This window comes from Eschrichtius robustus, chromosome 5, assembly GCF_028021215.1.
Source record: "Eschrichtius robustus isolate mEscRob2 chromosome 5, mEscRob2.pri, whole genome shotgun sequence".
Lineage (NCBI taxonomy): Eukaryota > Metazoa > Chordata > Mammalia > Artiodactyla > Eschrichtiidae > Eschrichtius > Eschrichtius robustus.
The window spans coordinates 35,271,099-35,294,620 of NC_090828.1; the positions used below are offsets into that span (position 1 = coordinate 35,271,099).

General features: G+C 40.8%; 2 protein-coding genes across 3 annotated transcripts in view; both read right to left on the bottom strand.

Annotated features, from left to right (window-relative positions):
• Positions 1–12,877, bottom strand: part of AOX1 (aldehyde oxidase 1) — a 72,457-nt gene extending 59,580 nt beyond the window's left edge. The window contains exons 1-5 of the mRNA XM_068544690.1: positions 12,719–12,877; positions 6,743–6,800; positions 3,958–4,054; positions 2,338–2,446; positions 721–847 (exon numbers count right to left, since the gene is read on the bottom strand). Coding sequence (XP_068400791.1) covers positions 721–847; positions 2,338–2,446; positions 3,958–4,054; positions 6,743–6,800; positions 12,719–12,763 — 436 coding nt within the window. The 5' untranslated portion in view covers positions 12,764–12,877. The remainder of the gene's footprint in view (positions 1–720; positions 848–2,337; positions 2,447–3,957; positions 4,055–6,742; positions 6,801–12,718) is intronic.
• Positions 12,878–16,435: 3,558 nt separating this feature from the next.
• The window catches only part of SGO2 (shugoshin 2), a 29,050-nt gene continuing 21,963 nt past the window's right edge, over positions 16,436–23,522 (bottom strand). For both annotated transcript variants that reach the window (XM_068544691.1, XM_068544692.1), the window contains 2 exons: positions 23,203–23,353; positions 16,436–18,254 (listed from right to left, as the gene is read on the bottom strand). In XM_068544691.1, coding sequence (XP_068400792.1) covers positions 18,239–18,254; positions 23,203–23,353 — 167 coding nt within the window. In that variant the 3' untranslated portion in view covers positions 16,436–18,238. The remainder of the gene's footprint in view (positions 18,255–23,202; positions 23,354–23,522) is intronic.

Sequence of the window (23,522 nt, forward strand, 5' to 3'; positions counted from 1 at the left end):
AGTAGAGCCATGGAGAATTTCACCAGAAATAGGGTTTGGGAGGCTCTTATTCTTTAGAATTGTTCAGAGTCTTGTTAATGAAGGCCTCCTCCTATGCTCCCCCCTACCCCCCGCTACACACACACACACACACACACACACACACTGAGCTCCTGAACTTGATAAACTAGCTCCAGATAAAGGCAGTTCTTTGAAATAAGCATCACCAGAAGATGTCAATCTCTTTGATTTCATGTTGTATTCATCAGGAGCTCTCTGATAACTTCATATTGTCCTGAGAGCACCCACCCAATAGGAGAGAGCTGTATGTGGAGATAACTGGACTCTTTCCAAGGGTAAATGAATAAACTGGCTTTCTAATTATTATTAAAATAAGCAAACAATAAAAAAAGGGAGGAGACTCTTACAGATTAAGAGAGACTTGAGAAATATATCAGCCAAGTGCAATGTGTGGATCGTGTTTGAATCCTGATTTGAACAAACTAACTCCTCCACTTATTGGTGGCATAATTTTTAGTAAATTACTCTCTTTAAACCTCAGTTTCTCCATCTATGAAATGGGGATAATAATAATGCCTACCTTATAAAGTTATCATAAAGAGTAAATGAGGTAATGTTTATATAGCATTTAATGCAGTGTGTGGCACCTGATAAATGTCTAATATTAGCTATCATTATCAACATCATTTAGAAATTAAAGCACACACACATATAACCTACCACCAAGAGCATCAGTTAACTGACTCAGGGTGGGCTCTGGATGGTTCCTCAGCAGCGTGTAGATGGACATCACCATCCCAGGGGTGCAGAAGCCACACTGTGTGCCATGACACTTGGCAATCCTCTCCTGGAAGCACAGAAAGGTGGAAAGGCAGAATCTTGGGCCTGACCCCAGACCTAATGAATCAGAACCTGCATTCTAACAAGATCCCTGGGCGGTTCACATGCACGTTAAAGTTGGAGGAGAAGCCCTGGAAAATCCTTCTCAGCCTTGGTGTCTCCCTTTCTTGGGCTGGGGTGGCCGTGATGACTGGTCCTCAACAGCTTTTGAGCTTCACTGAAGGTTCTCAGCTTTCAGAATCACCAGGGGAGCTTTAAAATTTCCAAGGTCCAAGCAGTACCCCAGACCATTTGACTAAGAATCTCTGGGGGTGGGGCACAGACATATATTTTCTAAAGATTCCCAGGTGTTTCAATCTGTAGTCCAGAATGGGAATCACCGAGATAAAGGAAGTCCTTCAAAGAAATGAACTGAATTATATTCAAGTTGAGGGAAAAAAAAACTTTAAGTATTTCCCAAGTGCCTGTATCTGCCCACTATTGCCCTAACACTTCACACAGGAATTCGTTTACAAAGTGCCATCATTAATCCAAAAAACAATCAAGAAGGAAACATTGCCTTGATTTCTCTTCCAAATCTCCCCCCAGCCCCCAGCCTGTTCTCTATGGTGTCTAACTTCAAAGGTGCAACCCCATTTCGGAAGCCGTCATCTGTCTACACTGCAGCCAGGAGATGGGTGGCAGGTACTAAATGAAAGGGTGTCTTCATGCCTCCGAACAGTCGAGTCTCACAAGCATATCCAGGCAGAATCTGCTCCTTCTAGGTAAAGAGGTTTCATAGAAAATAAACAGAACCCAAGATTCCTTCAAGCACAGAGAATTTGAACTTTGGCCATTTTCTATGTTGCCCCTATCTTTTTCCTCTTCCACTCTCTCCTCTTAAGTGGTACTCATTAACTTAGATAAAAACAAGTAGCAACAGCATTTTTCTGGGCAATGTATAAATAATTGAAAGAGTCAGGAGTCTGAGGTGCCCTTTCATTGAGGCAAAGTTCTAACAAGGTGCCTCCTTAGGAGAAAAGCCTCAAAATTCATTAACAACTCCTATCATATATCTTCCGAACAAGCCCTAAATTTAACAAATCTTTTTGGTAGCTGAGATTTTCACTCAGCTTTAAAATTATATTATTTTCCTCTTTATAGAAAAAAAAATATTAAGATTATATCCCCCAATGCACTTGGCTCTCATTTCTTTATAAGTTTGGAAAATGTAAAACGGACAGGTCCCATCTAATTAGAATATAGAAAACAATGCTAGTGATGTCAAGATTTTTTTTTTTTTTTTTAAAGAGAAAGTTCTCTAGTCTTTCAAAAGTATTTTTCTAAGAAGTCAGTCACATGTCCCAGGTTTCACTCCTGGCCCCCAGCTTGGTGTCATCTGTTGGCTGTGACCAGGCAGCAGGGCCCATTGCTCTACTGCATTAATTTCAAGAACTCATCATGTCATTAATGGTTTTCGAAGCACAGAAACCCTATGAAGAAGAGGTGCATCCTCACCTGAACAGGATGAATCCTGGTCTTGGTGCTTCCTATGCCTTCCACTGTGGTGACGGCAGCACCATACAGAGAACAGATGGGAATCAGACAGGCGTTGGCTGGATAATGTCTTCAGAATGCAAAAGAGAAGCACAAACTACATTGTATCCAGTGGGAAAGGAGCACCTCCAACATGGCAGGTTTTGTATAATGTCCCAGGCTTTGCATATACATTTTGTCCTTAGCTCATGGCCATTTTACTGAATAAGACACTGAGGGTCAGAGTGAGTGGCTCAGGATCACAGCTGGAGTGTCAGATAGGATTCAAATTAGGCCTCCTAATTCTAACTCCAGAACGGTTTCCACTAACTTTGTTTTTTTCTCTTGATTGAGGGGCTGACATTCTCCTCTCCAGTCACATGTGACAATCACCTAGAGCATATTTCATCCTCCAAGCAGATGCTGGGCAAGGGGTTAGTTGGGCAATAAAGTTAATTTGATATTGTGCCTCAGAAGAAGAAATAGGGTGTGGATACAGAACTCCTCAATCCCACAAACCTACTGCTAGAAAACGTCTAACTCAAAACGACTCCTAAAATGTTCTCATTTACCAAACAAAATTACAGATGGCCAATAAATACATGAAATGAACGTTCAACCTCAAAAGCAATCAAGAGAGATTCAAATTCAGCAATGAGAAATCACTTTTATCAAAGAAAATGACAAAGATTTTTAAAAATTGTAATATGCATTATTAGCAAAGGTTTGGGAAGATGGAATTCACATACTGCTGAAAAGAATGTAAACTAATAGAGCTCTTCTGAGAGACATTTTGCTGGAAGGCATAAAAACTTAAAGACGCACTCACTCTTTTATCCCCTAATTCCATCTCCATGGATCTATCATAAAGAAATCATCACAAACATAAATATAAACATACATATACACATGAATGCTCACACTCCTTATAATGGTGAAAACCAAAAAATAATCTAAGTGATCACTATTTGGGGGTTGGTTTTGATACACCCAAACAATAGAACATATACAGCCATTAAAATTATATTTATTATTTTGAAAATATATTCATGAGAAGTTCAGCAAAAAATAGAGCTTTCTAAGCTGTATAGGCAGTATGCTTCCTTAAGTATACACAGAAAGAAAGACTGGAAGAATATTTTTCATTTATTAAATACATGTACATATTTACTGAGTGCCTACTGTGTGCCAGGTGGAGTACCAGGCGCTAGGATTCATTGGTGAACAAGACAGATAAAATCCCTGCCTTTGTAGAGTATATATTCTAGTTGAGGGAAGATAGGCAATACACAGGTACATAGACAATACATACATACACAAACATATGGTGAGAAGTGCTATGAATACCTTAATATAGGCGAAGGGAGTAGGGAGTTGCTGAGGTGAGATGGGGCACTGCTATGGAGAAGGTGATCAGGGAGGGCTGGGAATGTAACATTTTTGCTGGAACCAGAATGATTTGATGCCCATCAATGTATCCCCAATGCCTATCACATTTCCTGTCACATAGTAGGTGCTCAATGCATATTTACCAAAGGAAGGAAAAAAACAAAGTTCAAAGCTACAAAAATTCAACCATATCTGGACTTTGCAGCAAGGTACCTTATCCTCTTGGTAATGGGGTTACATCGTGATATCATCACTGTGCAGGCACCACAGCCTCCCGCTCCACAGCCATATTTAGTTCCTGTGAGTCGGACTGGAAAAAGCACAGTTAAAGATAATGTGTTTTCCATAATTCTCTTTGTGAAATAGCTCTGACCTTAGGAGACAACACCATCAAAGACTCTTAAATGTACAGTTAAGTTTGATACTTATTTATCAAATAATGTATGTATGTCTTAGCTGCTATTACTTATAATCTTGTAAATTCTTGATTTCCATTTGCGTGTTATATCTAGTCTCCTCCTTTTTAAAACAACTGGACCCCAGGTTGCCAAAAATAAGGCCAAACTTAAAAAAAGGAAGAGTCTACACATATAAGGCCTTGAGGATTTGAAGGTATGAGTACACTGCATATCTGTTCTTATCCTTATCTGGGTCTTTGATGACATACAAAGTAGAATGTCAAATTGTAAATAATTCTTAAAATACTTGTGTCATGTTATACAAGTGTGCCATATTTCTCTGCTTCTCAGTGGCAGAAACTGCTAGTTGTTTCCCAATATCTTTTCCCTCATTCTTTCTTGGTAATAGAAATCCTAATTTTTGAGCTACACACATGGTTGCCCAGAATTAAAAAAATACATTTTCACAGCCTCCTCTGATGCTTGGTGGGGTCATTAACAATGTTGGCCAGTGGGATGAAAGCATAAAGGCTGTGTTTGACATCCAGGAGGGAAATGTCCTCAGAGGGAGAGGGGTGCCCCTCCTTCATCCCTTACTTCTTCCTATTTGCTGGAATTCAGATATGATGGCTGGACCTCAGTTAGTCATCTCTGACCATGAGGAGAAAGCTTCATGCTGAGGAAGGTGAAGCAGCAAGACAGAAAGAGCTTGGTTCCTGATAACGCTGTGACAATGCTTTGCTAGCCTGGATCTACCAACCTTTGGGATTCCTTTATGTGAGTATGACAACCATGAGAATGTGCCTCAGAGGCCTCCTTCAACATAGAGGGTAACTGACCAAGAGACCCAACCGCTGCACTTTGATATCCATCACCCCACTTTTCATCAAGGCCATGCCTCGCATGGGCTGCTTCCCACCAATGACTCAGTGCTATGCAGAGGTATGGGAGTCCTTGTCAACCATTCTCAATGGCTTCGATGAACGTGCCTTAGACTGCACAGCAGTCTGAGACCCTTCAACTCAGCCTTCTCTCCCTCTCTTCCTTACAGGTCTCAATCTTCAATGGCTGCCTCCCTATTTCACTCAGGCATTTTTCCTAATAAAACCCTTGCATATTTAATCTCATTTTTTGGTGTGTGCTTCCCAGAGAACCCGAAATAACACAATGAGAAAGAAATAAACTTCTATCTTGTTTACTGCTATTGGGATTTTCTGTCACTCACAAGTGAACCAAATCCTAAATATCACATTGGTACCATGGATAACCAGGAAATTAGTATTCATTACTTTTATGTCCAAAAGCCTTGAGGACTTCCCTGGTGGCACAGTGGTTAAGAATCCGCCTGCCAATGCAGGGAACACGGGTTCGATCCCTGGTCTGGGAAGATCCCACATGCCGTGGAGCAACTAAGCCCGTGTGCCACAACTACTGAGCCCGCATGCTGCAGCTACTGAAGCCCGTGCACCTAGAGCCCGTGCTCCGCAACAAGAGAAGCCACTGCAGCATGAGAAGCCCGTGCACCTCAACAAAGAGTAGTCCCTGTTCGCCACAACTAGAGAAAGCCCGTGCACAGCAATGAAGACCCAGTGCAGCCAAAAATAAATTAAATTAATAGAATAATAAAAAAAAAACCTTGAATGACTTTCAGAAGATAGCTATTGATATTTTCTGAGTTGTGTGCTCTTTTGGGAATTTCACTCTCTCTGGGGGAAAAATGTACAAATTTCCATTGTCACACAAGTTTGCATATAATGTAGTGGGGTCCACAGACCTCTGGAAGCCCACTGGAGTTCATGCGTAGCAGGATAAGAATCCATTCCTTAGATGACTTTTATTGAGAAAGTTTTTCCAAGGTAACATTTTCAGGTTTAATTTCTCTATTGTTCTTTCACTTTCATTTCAGGAGATTTCTGTTCTCTCTTTTTCTTTTTCTTTTTTTTAAATAACTTTTATTATTTGTTTATTTATTTATTATTTTATTTTTTATTTTTGGCTGCGTCGGGTCTTACTTGCAGCATGCGGGATCTTTTATGGCGGTGCGCAGGTTTTTCACTGCAGTGCGCAGTCTTCTCTCTCTAGTTGTGGCTCGCATGCTCAGTAGTTGCGGCTTGCGGGCTTAGTTGCCCCGCCGCATGTGGGATCTTAGTTCCCCGACCAGGGATCAAACCGCAACCCCTGCATTGGAAGGTGAATTCTTAACCACTGGACCACCAGGGAAGTTCCTGTGCTCTCTTTTTCTAATGGGCATGATGATTAGTCCTTGAAGGTAGAATATCAATATTGTGACTCTTAATTCTAAAGGATGTTTAATTAAGCCATTTTAGCACCCATTGCTTTAATTCCCATTTGTTAGCTTCTCCATTTTATTCAATATATTTAATGCCAAAACAGAGATTAGAAAGAACTTGGTTCTCTGAAAAGCACAATTGTTCACTGCCTACAAAACTCAGATCTAGGACTTTCTTAAAGATGAACATAAAACCGTAGTAGGGAATATGACTCAGTGTGGCTCTAAAAAGATATTAGAAATATCACTTGATGAGGATATCAGGGATATACACACATATACACATATACACACTCAAAGCAAAGGATACGCTTCTTCCTCAGATATGGTAACAGCACTGTTTCAGGATCGACATTTTTTTCTATCACCTGTACCAAAAGAAAGAGTTTAACTCACAAAGCTGAGAGAACTAGAATATTTACATTGGTGGGCTCATGCTAATTTCATGAACATGCACTCTTCTACTCACATTCTAAACTTGATTTAATGTTTACGGAACACCTGTGATATACAAATCACCTCTCTGAAGTGTGAAGTCTACATCTTGAGCCCCCGCCACTACTTTGCCACTGTCCTTGGTCCTGAATTATCACTGTTCTCTAAGGCGGTGGTTGTTTCTACTAACAAAACATTAGTGACTCCTGTCCAACTTCTCCTAGAAAGTGTGAAGCAAGTGAGGGTAAAGATAACAGTAGAACTGAATATAGGAGGGGGAGGAAGAGAGAGAGAGAGGTGGGGGAGGTCTCCTGGACTAGAATAGTCTCTGAGAAATTGATATAGTTTTTTTTTTTTTCTTAAAGACTTGTTTGTTCACCATGTTCAAAGAATTACAGTTTCCAGAAAGAGATCACAACCAACCATGGCTCCCAAATCTAAGAGACAAAGGAGAAGATAAAATGATACAAAGATGTGCAAGCAAAGACACACTTGAGACGTAAGTTTGTGTGGGCAGCCTAGCAGCATGGCAGTTAGAACAGCAGCACCCAATGGATGGCATGACTGAAATGTCACGATTGGCTATGTTTTCCAAAGTGATCGTGTTTTCTCTTTTTTGATTACAAATTTGGATTTCTTTTAGATTCACAAATAGAAGCATGATTAGTTTCACAATTTCAGAACTAGAACTCATCCTTCACCATGTTATACTAATTTTCCCTTCTGGAAAGTAGGTGACGAGGGGACATATGCTTATTCTATAGATGCCTCCTCATCCTCAATTCTAAGTGGCCATAGGCTGGGCAAAGTGAGGCACGTGCCAATTACCACGGTCAGATCTGTGCCCTAGAGGAATGTGCAATATGGTAAGAGAGAAGTGATTATATGTGTGTGTGTGTGTGTGTGTGTGTACACATACTATAATACAAGGAAAACTGTGGGACGTCCCCAGGCATCCCCAACTAAATTGGTCCTCAAATGGAACTCTTTATTTCCCACACTTACTTCTTCCTTTCTTTTCCCTAACTTGTTTAATAGCCTTACCACCTGCTAGGTGACCTAAGCTTAAAAACCTGCGCTATCTTCGACATTTTCTTTCCTTCAATCCACCACAGTCAGCATCACCAAGTCCTGCCATTTACACTTCCAAAACGATTCTCTAAACACCCTTCACTTCTACTGTCACTCCCGGAAATCCACCCTTATTACCTCCAGCCTGAACAATGATAAAATAACAGCTGCCTAACAGGTCTCCTGCCCCCATTCCTGGCACCCGCAATGCCACCCTCTATACCACCACTGGAGCAACCTCTCTAAAATCCAAGTCTGATCATGTCCTGTATCTGCCTAAATCCAACACTGGCTCCTGGATGCCAAAGTGCTCTGCTGGGAATTCCTGAATCACTCAGGGCGCTTGTTAAAATGAAACCCCTATCGAATCAGGATTTCTGGGAGAGGGTACCAGAAAATGTGCATCTTTAATGAATACACTGAGTGGGTCTTAGATGAATTTCTCCTCAAGAGCTCCTGGAACACAAGAAGAAATTCAAACTCCTTAGCATAGCCTACAAGGCCTCTCTGAGAAACTTTCCATCATCTGTCATTCAACCCATGCATCTTGAACTTTGGTCACATGGGAGAACTGGCTGGTCCCAGCAGTGCAGGGACTTTTACCCTTAACTACATTTGCTTATAGGATTCCCTCTGTCCTGAAAGTCCTCCCTCTCTTCTCTACTTGGCAGAAGTTTGTATGACACTCAAAGCCCTGCTCAAATGTTCTCTCCTGTGGAATTTGCTGCCATTTAGTATATGCTTCCCACTCTCTGCTCCAAGAAACAGTCCTCCTCTGTGCTCCCATGGTCAACATCTACACATCTTTCACAGAACGTGTTACTCTGCAGCATAATTAGTTGTGTATGTATAAGCCTCTTTTGATCCTGAGAGAAACCACCTTCCATTATTCTTTATGTCAAACACTGAACTAGGTGCTGGGGATATATGATAAGGACATAATAAATGTTAATTAATCTAAATGAATAACTTGATATGTACAATTTGCTATGAGAACACTAAGGAGGGAGAGATGATTTCTCACAGGCTGGGACTTATGAAGAGAAGAAAAGAAAGAAAAACAGAAGAACCAGTAATGGTGGCAGAAACTACTGATTGTCTATCTCAGCATACTTTCTCCCTTTCTTCCTTCCTGCTGCCTGTAATAAAGATGATGTGGCTAGAATGCCAGCAACCATTTTAGACCATAAGGCAACACATTAATGGCAACAGGGGGAAAAAAAAAAAAGAAACTTGGATCTCAGATGACACCAAGAAGCTTCTAGACCAGCTCTGCAATGTCTATCCCCAGATACAGTATCCTTTATGTAAAAGTAAACATGAATTATATCTTTTTGGAACTACTTAGTTTTGAATTTGTGCCATTTGCAGGTGAAACTCATTCTAATTCATACATATGATGATGAATCCTCAGAAGCCCAATTTTAATGGAGAGAAAGGATCTGGGTAATAAAGCGCACTTTAGGCTTGAGAGAGATTTGTATTTTCATAAGGAATTAATGGAAGAGCAGGCCTTGCTTGCTTGGGTATTTGTTCCCGGAGATGTCTCAAGAGATCGGACTTTGGCTCAAAGTGCCACTGGCTTGAAATGTGTTTATTTTTCTTGATTTGGTGGATGGCACATTTGGAGGAGGGAAGTGGGGCAGGGATCTGGCATGCACCCTGTGCTGGCAGGTCTTGGAGTGAGACAGGGAGGTCAGGACTCAGATGGTAGCTGGCAGGGGGCGGGGAGGGAGGTAGGGAATGAGGAACAGAGTTATTCTCACTGACTCTGGTTGGGAGAAATGATGCCAGCCCTCAGCTCAGGGTCATTGCATGTTGCAAGGGTGGCATGTGTCCCTCTGTATTTCCACTTGCCCTTCGGGAGATAAGTTCACATTGCACAAGGATGACAAATCACTTTCCTTTGTGCAGGGCTTGTGACTAGTGCATGAAGGGGGCCTTGCCAGATACAAGACAGAGGCAGAAAGAAGAAAGAGAAAGAGATCAGGAGGAGAGAGAAAGGGGTAAAAGAACAGAAAATAAGGAAAGCTGAGAGGAAGAAGACAGGAGACAGAGGTGTGTATTGTGGGACATGGTGAGGAGAGGAAGAGGGAAAGAGGCCCGAGGGGACAACCAATGAGGACACTTGCTCAAGGCCCCAGAGCTGCTGAGTATTAGAGCAGACAGCACAGGACTCAAATCCACGCCTAACTATTTCCAAAGCCCACACCTTTGATCTCTGCGCCTCACTGCTTCATAGAACGAGTTGCTACGGTTCCTGAGATGTGTTGAGAGTGGCATCTAGGATGTAATTTATTCCTGGGCTCTTCCTCTCGCCAACTCCGTGTTAACTGGATCACCTGCTTTGGAGGCTGCTGGTGAAGCCAGTAAGATTTCAGAAATCTCTCTGCAGCTAGATCTCTGACCAACATGCATGCCCTTAGCCCCTACCCAATCACACCTTTTGGTGACTTGGGGGGATTCTGCAAAAAGCCCAGACTGGAGGCCAGTCACATCACCCAGAGTCTCCTAACTGGCTTCAAAGCTTCCTTTCAAGGGCAGGATTTTAATCCCAGAGGTTATGTTTGACTTCAAGACCCCCTCTCCTGGTGGCTTTCTTCTCTCACTTTTCTCGACAGCCACTCACCCTCTGAACCAGAGACTTTATTCTAATTCTATCCATGTGGCAATCAGGCGTGCTTGCTGGGATTGAAGCACACACCTAACAGAATTTGGAAGGGAGGGGCAGGAAAGGGAAAGGGTGACATAATTTCTTTTAACAGGGTAATTGCAAAAACGAAATCAATATTTCTAGCATGCACTTTCCAAATGATCACAGGACTTTTGGCCCATAGATAAAACAAGCCCACAGATAAGAACCAGCTGACCTATTTTTAAAAATCAACAGAGCACAAACTATTATTAGCCATTATGTTAAAAATTCCACTACAGTTTGTTTGCGAGCAGGGGAGAAGAAGCTAGACTCAAACACCTGTTTCCTCCTTTAACCAAAACCCTTACCATCTCCTCCAAAGCCCCTGGCCACATCTCCAGCCCCACCGGCCTCCTTGCTAACCCCCGAGCACGAAGAAATCCTCGTGTCTGAGGATCTTTGCACCTCCGCTCCCTCGGTCTGGAGTGCTTTTCCCTCAGACGTCTGTTCCTCACTTCATACTGGCCACCACTCAAATGTCAGCCTCGCAGAAAGTCTTAAACATCCATCCCGCCTGAAGAACCAGCTCTCGCCCACTCTCCGGCCCCTCACTCTGCTTTAGTTTTTATCCTGGCATTTATCACTGCCTGGCTTGATACATTTCTATTTATTTATATGCTTGTCGTCTGTCTCCCCAGCACAACATAAACTCCCTGCAGACCGGGACTTGGTCATTTCTGTGCTCTGTCATGTCCCCTGAGGGCCCTGGAACACTGACATATAGCAGGCCCTTAAATAAACAGATTAAAAACTCACCATCACTCTTTGTGAAGTAGGCAGTATTATCTCTCTTTAACAGAGGAACTGAGAGGCTAGGTTAGGTTGCCTCCATAAGAATTAGAGCTGGAAATGAATACTTGTTTGTCCAAATATAAAGGCCAGAGCTGTGTCTACTATACCATTCAGTTATACAAAAGAAAAAGAAAAATGACATCATGTGATCACTTCAAACCCACTCCCATCTGCCATCCTCGCCCTCATCATGGTTCACGCTCACAGCAGTCCTGCGAGGGGGTCCTAACGGCCCCCAACACAGTTCAGGAAAAACAAGTTCCTCTTATCCAGGGTGGAATCCAGGCAGCAGGAACAGAGGAAGATTTTATAGGGCCTAGAACTTGCACAGTTTGGGGGAGGGAATCCTCTTTAAGAAAAATAATACAAAATCCAAATTCGAGATTAGGCTCAGGGCTCACAAGTGAGAGGCCCTGATGCTTGACCGTCCTTAGCTTTCTGGTGAGCCCCTGTGCCAGTCAGGGAAAGTCAGGCTATCCCGGCTCAGAAGCAGGGATCACAAGGGGTCTCTGACGGCGCCAGCGCGCGGAAAGGCCGCGATCACGGCCCTTGCTCCCTTGTCTGCTCTTAAGGAAGCCCTTTAACACTCCTGCCTCGGTTTTCCCCTTGCAAAGTGGCGGCAATATGCTGGGACAACGTGAAGAGTGAGCCATCTATGGTCACGTCCGTGGGAGTGTTTTAAAGGATTCCCCGGGCGCTTTGCTGCCTCCAAACATCGGACAGTCGCTGGAACTGCCCCAGAGGATCTGCAGAGACAGCCCGGCTGCTGAGAGGACAGCTGCCGCGCCAGCAGTGGACCCACTAAGGACCTTCGAGTCCCCAGAGGAGGGTGTCGGGTCAGCGCTGCCAGGAACTAGCTGTGACTCTGGAAACGATGGGAGTGAGAGGTCTCAATGAATTCGTCTCTGTGGTCCTGTCCTGACTCCAAACCACTCTCTGTTCATCCAAACACACCCAAGAGCTGAGGCCTAATGAAAGACGTTCCCGTTTGGGGGTGGGTTTGACGGAGGGAGGATTTGGGAGTGCTGACTCTGCCGAATAAGGACAGTCATTTCTCTTCCTGTTTATGGGGTGGGGTGCGGTTGATACTCAGCCTGTGCGTCTTGGAAGGAGAGGAGAAAGGAGCATGAGGAAGGCGGGACCCAAAGATCCAGGCAGTCCCTGAAGACGCATCCTTCCCCTGCCCCGACGCGCAGGCAAACCCGCGTGCAGCCCAGGGCCCGGCGCGTGAGCAGCGTTCCAGCACCGGGGAGGCCCGGCGGCAGCGGCCGGGCAGCCCCGGGGCGCGCTCACCTTGCGGCCGTTCACGTAGAAGAGCAGCTCGGCCGTCCCGTCCATGGTGGCCGCCCGCGGTCCGAGGATCCCGAGGAGGCGTCGCCGGCACCTGGGACCCGGCGACGCAGACCGGTCTGCAGGGGCCTAAAGTCCAACCACCCCCGAGGGATAAAGTCCCACTTCAGATCCAAAGTTCCGTGAGCGGCCGGCCAGGAAAGCTCTCCCCCGGATATCAGGACGTCACCGCCGCGCTCCCTCCGGCCTGAGACCATTGGCTGAGACCCTCGTTACCTCGCCTGCGGCGGTGGGCGTCTGCGACCCACTCCCCCGCCTCTTAGCAGGTAGGGCGGGTCCTGTGACTCTCTTCGGTCGTCTTATATCAGTACATATTTTAATGGCTTTACAGCTAGATTTGAAGTCCGGGAACAGTAGGGTTTTTTTGTACTTTTCCTGCCACCACGCCTGCCTCATCCTGTACTTTTAATAGTTGATAAACAATCACATGCATTCCAGCTTTGCAGGAAAGGAACTTAATGGTTTTACAACTTTACCTCACAGTTTTACAAACAATTATTCCAGTGTTTTATATCAAGAGCTACCTTGATATAAACTTTTTTTTAAAGTTTTATCATTATTCAGTTTATCCAGTAAATCACTATAAAGTTTATCTATTGAGTGCCAATAGTGATGTAAAACATCTCGAAAAACTTTTTAAAAATAAAACTTGGGGAGATGCAAGAGGGAAGAGATATGGGAACATATGTATATGTATAACTGATTCACTTTGTTATAAAGCAGAAACTAACACACCATTGTAAAGCAATTATACTCCAATAAAGATGTTAAAAAAATAAAAAATAAAACTTGGAAAATACTGAAAAGCATAAAAAGAAAAGTCACCTGTGTCCACAACTTAGAACTTACCACTGTTAACTTTCTGGGTCTATTTTTACGTTTTTGAAATCTGCACTATAACACTTTTTAAAAGCTCAAATGGACTCACACTTTTCCAGACTTCTCAACATACCTAGAACATTTGCCATCTCATTTATGTAAACGTATACATGTTATTGTGAAAATTTCTAAAATTTGTACATAAAAGAGTACAACTAGCATCCCCACACACCTGACTCACTGAGCTTTAAAAATTCGCAACATTTTGCCACACTCCCATGTCTTTTCTGGAGTATTTTAAAGCCAATGTCAAGCACATTATTTTACCCCTAAATACTTTAGTATACATTAAAATTTTTTTTCTTACAAAGGAAAATGCCATTATCAAATATAACAAAATGAGTATTTTAATATCTTCAAATTTCCCAGTGTCTTAAAAAAATGTCTTTTTACATTTGATTTCTACTTGATGTACGTCCTTGTTGTCTCTTCAGTCTTTTAAAATCTAGAATAGTCTCCTCATCCACTCCTCCTTTTTAAAGCTATCAACACGTTGAAGAAGAAACCTAGGTCAGTTGTCCTATAGAATGAACCACATTTTGAATATGACTGGTTGCTTCTCCCTGGTGTTCTTTGTTCCTCCATGCTACTGACTTCTTGTACCCTGCTTAGGGATCTAAAGCCTTGATTTAATTCAGGTTCAATTTTTTTTAACCATCTTGGGTTTTACAATTGTATCTCTTTTTGCTTATACCAAAAATCTTGGTTTTAAAACTTCAACATAATTGCTTTATCTTGTCCTTAGACCTATTTCAAAACAACCACATCAATATTATGGCAGCAATAAGGTTAGTGAATAAAAGTTTAAGATTTCTTTACAGTTCTTTTATTCTTCGAGTATACCCTAATAAAGATACACATTTAAAATTCTTTTTCTAAGGTCAGTTATCTCTGTGTTTGTCACCATCTTGATAGTTTTCATTTTCACTTGTTTTTCAAGTTAGCTGCTCCCTATTGTTACTTATGTTGTTCCTTTTTTGTTGTTGTTATTACAAACCATACCATAGTGAAATTTTTGTATTCTTTTCAAGAGAATTTTTGGTATAGTTTCCTAAAAGTGGGATTGCTGGGTCAAATGATTTTATACGCATATGTATTGAATAATTTTGCCAGATATTGTCAAAACCTTTTCTATAAAGGTTGTATCATTTTGCATTCCCTCCAGCAATGAACAGGAACCTCCCGGGGGGGAAAAAGGAAGAGGCTGGGATTATTAGAACTTGGAAACTTAAGGGGAGACCTCTGAAGGGAGGGCACTGCTCAGCTGCTGTTCGTACCTCAGGAGGTAGGAAGAGGGCTTCCGGGGGTCAGTCGGCACTCAGATTTCAAATGATGGCGTGTGGCGAGGAGGGGGCTGCTCCCTCAGGAGCCTGGAGGCGGCTCCCTGACGAGCTAGGCCTGAGGCCCGTGAGGGGGTGCAGCCCAAGCAGTGTGGGCTCTAGGAGCGCTAAACCAGCTGGTGGCTGGGACCACGTGTCATCCCACTCCCGCCCCCCGCCCCCCGCGTGAAGCACCAACGCTGAGGTGACGCTGAGGGGAAGCGCGGGCCAACAGGAAGGAGCAAGTCCCGCTTCCCTGTCTCTGACTTTCCATCTCCTTCTATCGTCCCCTATTGACAGAAGCTTAAAAGTCAGCTAGCAAAGAAGAAACATGATCTGCAGGGTTCTGGCATCACACAGCAAAGTATAGAGAGATGGGCTTGGAGTTGAGACAAGAGCTGGCACACATTAAAAAGTGGGGTTGGGGCTTCCCTGGTGGCACAGTGGTTGAGAGTCGGCCTGCCAATGCAGGGGACACGGGTTCGAGCCCTGGTCTGGGAAGATCCCACATGCCGCGGAGCAACTAGGCCCGTGAGCCACAACTACTGAGCCTGCGCGTCTGGAGCCTGTGCTCCGCAACAAGAGAGGCCGCGATAGTGAGAAGCCCGCGCACCGCGATGAAGAGTGGCCCCCGCTTGCCCCAACTAGGGAAAGCCCTCGCACAGAAACGAAGACCCAACACAGCCATAAATAAATAAAATATTTTTTTAAAAAGTGGGGTTTATTCCACGAGAGCGAGAATTTGTTTCAGGATCAAATTAATGAATATAGTTCACTATGTGAATATATCAAAGGAGAATAATCATATATCTTTGTGCTGATTCATATTAAGCTATTGTGTTTTGACTTCACATCCACACTTCTCTACTCCACTTTAAGGCCAGGCCTTGGCAAACCACATTTCTCCTTTGCCAGGTTCCTTTCCAGTCTCTGGCGACAGGTGACATAGGGGAACTGGAAGGATGGAGGAGAGAGACATTTGCTCTCTGTTCCTGTCAGCGTCACCACAGAGTGGTTCACGCGGCGGGAACAACTGACTTCAGCGGCCACAGCTGGCTCCAGTTCGCAGCTTTTCCACATTATGGAACCAGCCTTGTGTGGCCCTTCAGGGAAACAGCACCAACCAGTTGCACACCCTCCCCCTAGAGTCCTCTAAGCCTTTAAATTCTTCCTTAAAGTCTTCCTCTAAGCCTTTAAGTTTCAATACTTCCATCCTTTTCTCTGTGCTCCCTCAGCCCCAGAGATGGTGGGTGCTTCCCATAGTTACTTCCTCTATGATACTCCCCTAGTCCCTTTTGCCTTTTCAGTTCCTGTTCAGTTCTCTAGAATATGGTTAACAATTTATACCTGTGGTTTTTATCTCTTGGCTGGACCCTAACTAATACAGTCTCCATCAGTGCCAAAAGTCACTTGACAAAATTCAACATTCATTCATAATTTTTTAAAAAAGCACTCAGTAAAATAATAATCAATAGATAATAGTTTAATGTGATTATAAACATACATAACCAGCTCAAACCACAGCATCTTACTTAATGGGATAAAACCAGAGGCATTCCCATGAAAATCAGGAACAAGACAAGGATACCCACTATTGTCACTGCTATTTAACATTTAACATAAGGTAGCAGCCATGCAATTAGACAAGAGAAAGCAACAAGAGGCATTAAGAATTGGGGAGAAAAAGGGAGTAAAGATAGCTTGGTTTTCAGGAGATAGATCTGGAAAATACTGCAAACAGTAACAGTTTATTTCCCATTTATATTACCAGGAAAAAAGAGAGAATGCCTAGGCATCAAGAAATGTGGAAAACCTCCATGAGGGAAACTTTGAACTCCCACAAAGTCTCTATAATTTAAAGAGGATGGTAGTGGGGCATAAAAAGAAACAGACAAGTAAAGGGAACAGAAACTTGAGAAGTAAATTTAAGTGTACATGGAAATACAACATTAAAAAGGTGGCACTTCAAATCAGTAGTGGAAAACACGGACTTTTTAATTAATGGGGAATCATTTGGAAGAAGGTCAAAATTGCATTCGTATCTCACACCATGAAACAAAATACACATGAATCAGAAATTTAAACGTAAAAACAAAATGAAACCATGGGTAAATGTCTTTATAATATGGGAATAGGAAATTTGTTTCTTGCTGTGACCAAATTCCGCCAACAATAAAAGAAAAGGTTTATAAATGTGATACATACAATGAAAAATAGTTTGCATGGGAACGGAAAAAAAGAAAAGACAAACCTCATGGAAAGGAGAAAGAAATAGAACTAAACAATAGGAAACACAGTACCAGAGAATGACTCTAGGAGGTCTGAAGCCTTAAAGTAATAGGAGTACAGGAAAGGAACAGACTGTCAGGATGCCAAGCTCTTAACCACTGTGTAAACTGTTCCTTTAATAAAGCCTCTAGCCTCCATTCAGCCAACACCGTTGATAATGAGTAAGTTCTGTGGGACTCTGTAGTCCTACAGCAGTTTCTCAAAGTTTGGTCCTAGGACAATCTGCCCCAGAATTATCTGCGGTGCTTGTTAAAAATGCAGATTTCTGGGCCCACCCTTTTCGTTGTCGGATATTGTCTAAGAAAACTTTTCCATCTAGGCAGAATAGAATTTGACTAGTCATCTGAATACAGTAAGCTATGTTCATTAATCTCAGATAGGAATAGGATTTACTACTTAAAGTTATAAAAACCAAATTCAAAAGAGCCTGAGAGGTTAACCCCTCAGACAAGTCATCAGATTACATATAATGGAAGTAATACAGAAGCTGCAATTGAACAAGTAATTTTGAAAGTTGAAGAACGAAGGGTGAAAGACAACTGGCCAGGGCAGAAGGTGACTTTTAAAATCTTACAGGTGTTCACATTTACTGAATGGTTTTAAAAACAAAACAAAACAAGATAGCTTGGTGTACAACAAGATAACCAATGCAAAAGTATTTATAATACATTTTATTTGGTTAAAAGGCTAATAGCTATTGTTTAGTTAAAGGTTGTTTGGTTGAAAGGAGCTTAAATGAGCAGGAAGATGTTATAGGATGACCAAAATAATTTTAAAAGCTTAGTATTACAAAATAGCTATTTTATGCATATTATCTATACATAAGAATAAACACTCCATGAAAAGGCAGAAAATGAAAAAGAAAAAAAAACCCAAAACTTTTTGTCATGCATTTCATCTTCTTGATCTTAGTTATATCCTTGTTTTGACTTGTTATGGTTTGAGAATTCAGAAAAGCCAGAATGTATAAATTTACTCATCTTCTCATCTTCCTGCAAAGTAGAAAAAAAAGGAAGATTAACAATAATAACAACCTAAAGCTAATGCTTTTGCTGCAAAGTATGGAGAGGAAAATTGCTGCATCATACCAGTAGAAAGCAGTTTCCTCAAACCCCAAAGCTTTGTCATATATTTAAAATACTCTATGATAGTGGGAATTATAAATAAGGTTTAAGAGAAATTAACATAGATTTTACACATTTCATGATTTACTATGTATTTCCTTTTTATTATGAACTTTAGCATACATATAAGAATATATAAAAATGTACAATTTAAAAACTCAAATAAATGCTGATACACCTACACCCAGGTTAAGAAATAAACTCTTACCACACCTCACAAGCCTCCAGTGTGCCCCTTTCCAGTGTGCTCCTTTTTGCGAGACGAGATCACAGTTCTCTCATCTCCCAAGAAGTAACCACCATTTTGAATTGAGTTCATCAATCCCTTGTTGAATAGTAGCAGAAACAGTGGGCATTCTTGCCTTGTTCCTAATTTAAGTGGAAATACCTCCATTGTCTCCTCATTAAACAAGATACTGCCTTTAGGATTAAGGTACGTATACACAATTTATCATTATAAGAAAGTATCCCTGAATGTCTATCGAGTGTTTTAATCATGAGTGACCGTTGAATTTCGTCAAAGGCTTTTTTCAGCATCTGAAAAAATCATATGCTTTAGTTTCTTAGGTTTATTAATATGGTATATGATGATAGGTTTTCTAATATTGAACCAACCTTGCATTCCTGGAATAAACCTTACTCGGTCATGGTGTATGTTTTTCATAGCATGGTGTGGATATGCTTTTGTAACTGTGCCATGAACACTTGAGAGGAATATGTATTCTCTCTTATCAGAGTGTGGAGTTTGATATGTATACATAAGATTTACCCTATTCATTATGTTGTTTAGATCTTCCATCTCCTTACTTATTTTTTGCCCACTTTATTTGTTTCATACTGAGTATATTAAAATCTATTAGTGTGTTCCTATCTGTCTCCATGTATCTCCTGTAGTTTTTGCTTCAAAAAAGTAGTTGTTCTGCTATTTGGTACATAAATATCATAACTATTACATATTCTTTGTGGATTAGGGCTTTTACTATTTAAAATGTCCCCTTTTGTTATGTTCAGTACTTTGGGACTTAAGAGATAAAGACTTTAAAAAATATATTTGTATTACCTTCCTGATAACTCCTGCTGCTCCTATTCTCAATGCCTATGATGACCACTCCATAATATACTGTAAGCAGTTTCCATCAGGATTTATTCTCAGTGGGGGCCTATCAAAAGCTGTGATATACCTGCTGCATGCCATTCCCAATCCAAAAGGAAAAAAACAGCAGCTGGATTGTTATTACTCTTAGTATTTATACTAATGTACATTGTGATATTTGCTTTTAAAAAATTTGCCAACTAAACTGATTACCAGATAATCTGCATGCCCAGAAGATCTAAACTAAAATAGAATACTATTTCATTACAGCATTTTGCTATATTTAGTTTAGAATAGGTAGCTCTTTTAAGAGAATTAATTAAATTAAGTATTATTCAGCAGTAAAAAGGAATGAGAAAAATCTCTACAAATTGATATGGAGTGATTTCCAGAACATACTGTTAAATGATAAGAAGCAAAGCCCAAAAAAGTAGTTAAGTATGCCACCTTTATGTAAGAAAAAGGGTGATATACATATATCTGCTTATTTGTGCAAAAGAAACACAGGGACAATAAACCAGAAACTAAAGGAACTGATTATCCACAGGAGGTGGTGAAAATAGGATAGAAAGGAGGGGTAATGGGAATAGGGTAGCAGGAATGAAAGTAGTTGACACTTCTCTGCATATACCACTTTGTATAGCTCTGACTTGTACAACCCAAGAAATGATTCACATACTCCAAAAGTAAACAACTAAACCTACCAAGATGTGGGAGAAGAAAATGGAATACAAACAATAACAAATGAATAACATAATTATGTTGAAGGTGGGTGGTAAGAAAAGAACTAACCTAAGACAAAAAGAACTGTACCTAAATGTTATGATCTAGTTAGTATGTTTCTCATAGGGATATAGGTCAGCAATTCTGAAACTACTTTATGTGTATGCTAGAATTGAACAAACAAACAAACAAATAAATATATCATAGATAATGAGAGCCAGGCTACTTACCAATAGAGAAAGAAATTAAAAATAAGCAAAGCTAAAATGAACCCTGTGATGTTGAACAGGAATCAGAGGTATCAGTCTAAACTCAAGGTTTTCACTATACACAGATAGATAAATATAAAAGTATGCATATTCATGGATTAGTATAATACATACATTTCCTAGCTCTGTCTGCTGATGGGGCCTAATATCAATTGTCCCTGTGGTAGACAGACTCTGTGGAGGACCCCGCCACGATACCTGCCTACTGGTGTTCATGCCCTTGTATAATACCCTTTCCTTGAATATGGACAGGAGCTGTGGCTTGCATCTGACCAACAGAAATGGCAACGGTGATGGGGTGTCTCCCTTTTGAGTATATGTTTCATTATATAGCACTCCATCTTGCCAGAGGATTTGCTCTAGAGACTCTCTCTGGTTTTGAAGTAAGTGGCCATGTTGGGAGGCCCATGGGGCAAGGAGCTAATGGTGGCCTCTAGGAGCTGAGGATAGCCTCCAGCCAACAGCAAAAAAGCTGGGGCCCAAACCACAAGGAAATGAATTCTGCCAACAATCTGTGTGACCTTGAAGGCGGATTTTCCCCCAGGAGAGCCTCCGGACGAGAATCAGCCTGGATGACACCGTGATTGCAGGTTTGTGAGACACTAAGCAAAGCACCCAACTTAGCTAAGTGCAGATTCCTGGTCCACAGAAACCAAAAGAAAATAAATGTGTGTTGTTTTAAGCCACCAGGTTTACGATAATATTGTTATGCAACAACAGATAATACAACACAACATAAGCAGTGAGAATACCTAGTGCCCAGATCTTGTATTGTACCAATGCTAATTTTCTAGCTTTGATAATTGTACTATAGGTATGTAAGATGTCAGAATTGGGAAAAGCTAGGTAAGGAACATATGAGAAAGCTCTTACTATTTTTACAACTTTCTGCTAAGTATAAAATTAGTTCAAAATAAAAAGTTTAACTTACAACTCAATAGGAAAAAGATAACCCAACTGAAAAAAGGGCAAAGGATCTGAATAGACATTTCTTCAAAGAAGGTATAAAAATGGCCAATAAGCACATGAAAAGATGCTCAACATCATTAGTCATTAGGGAACTGAAAATCAAAACCATAATAAGATACCACTTCACACTCACTAGTATGGCTAGAATCATCAAAAAGTCAAACAATAACAAGTGTGCTGGTGAGGTTATAGAGAAATCAGAACCCAACAGAGTCCCACTGACTATCTGATGGTACGGCAGCTTTGGAAAACTGTCTAGCAGTTCCTCAAACGATTAAACATAGCTAACATATGACTCAGCAGCTCCACAACTAGGCAAATACCCAAGAGAAATGAAAACATATGTACACAAAAAAACTCACAAATGTTTATAGGAGCATTATTTATAATAGCCAAAAGGTGGAAACAACTAAATGATCATCAAAAGACAAATGGATAAACAAAATGTGGTGTATATATACAATAGAATATTTTATTTAGTCATAAAAAGGAATGAAATACTACTCATACATGTTACAACAGGGATGAACCTTGAAAACATTACGCTAAGTGAAAGAAGCCAGTCACAAAGACCACATATTATATGATTTCATTCATATGAAATGTCTGAAGAGGATGTCTATAGAGACAGAAAGTAGGTGATCAGTTGGTTGTCTAGGGCTGAGGGTACAGCAATGACAGCTAAAGGGCATGGGGCTTCTTTTTGAAATGAAGAAACGTTCTTAAATTGACTGTGGTGATGGTGTGCGTATCTGTGAATCTACTAAAACCCACTGAATTGTACAATTTAAATGGGTGAAACATACGACATGTGAACTATAGCTCAATAAAGCTGCTTTTTAAAAAAGCCCTTGGTTAACTGGCTTGTCTTGCACCCTCTCTTGCATTGCTGCCACCTGCTGGTTATTGTTTTAAAATACCTGTCAAAAACGATCAATGTCTAATTTTATAAAAGCAAACACTGAAACAAATGCAAAGAGAAAATTTGAGGATATTTCTCTCTATCCTTTTGGAAATACCATCCCAAATATGATCAGGTTCTCTGAAATAGCAACTTCATTTATCCTTGGAAAAATAAGATTCTGAATAAAACATATATAAAAGGCATTTGGACATTTTTGAGATAATCAAGGAAATGTGAATTGGGATTTGCTATTAGATGACAGTGAGGAATTACTGATAATTTTGTTAGTTGTGATCACTGTTGTCCAGTTTTGTTAAGTTTTTATTTTCTAGAGATATATACAGAAGTGTTTTAGGAATTAAATGACTCAATATTAGGGATTTGCTTTAAAGATACAACAACAAAAAACGGATAGCGGAAGTAAATATGGCAAAATATTGATAACTCTCAAAGCTGAGGGATGGATAAATGGTGGGGGGAGTACTATTCCCTCTTTTGGGGTGCATGTTTGAGGTTTTAAAAAAAAAGAAAAAGGACTATTATTCTTTGAGACCAAAGGACATATAAACACTCTGAATTCTCCTAAGGACAAGGTAGAAAATCAATAAATGGGGGTAACAAATAATGAGGTTTGTAAATTATAGGCAACAAAAAAAAAATTTTTAAGCCTGTTCAAAGAATAAAAGAAGACATTTCTTCAAATCTTACCCAGATCATACTGTGGTTGTTACATGTCAACAATACATGCTTCACTGATACTCAGAAGTTTTCAAATACTAACTCAGGCAGGAATCTTTTTGAAAGCACGTATTTTATAGTACCGCACTGAAATCGCTTTTATGTCATTAAAATACTCACCCTTTGAGACTTGGCTCTTTTAAAGAGAGAGGAGTACACCTTCTTCTTCGGCTTGACAGCTCCGAAGATAGATCTTCTAACTTGTTTTCAGATTTAGCAGTGTTATTTGAAACAAAACTGGTATTTGTCAAGTCCTGTAGCATTCTAACACCTGAAAAGAGTTATTGTTTTCAAAAATATTTTTAACAGTATATATAGAAATATGGAACTACATATAGGATATTTACTGGTTTGTAAATTATTGGTAGCAAATTTTTAAACTTAATAATCAAGTTATAACTTTAAATTTTACAAAAGTAGCACTGAAATTATCTGTAAAT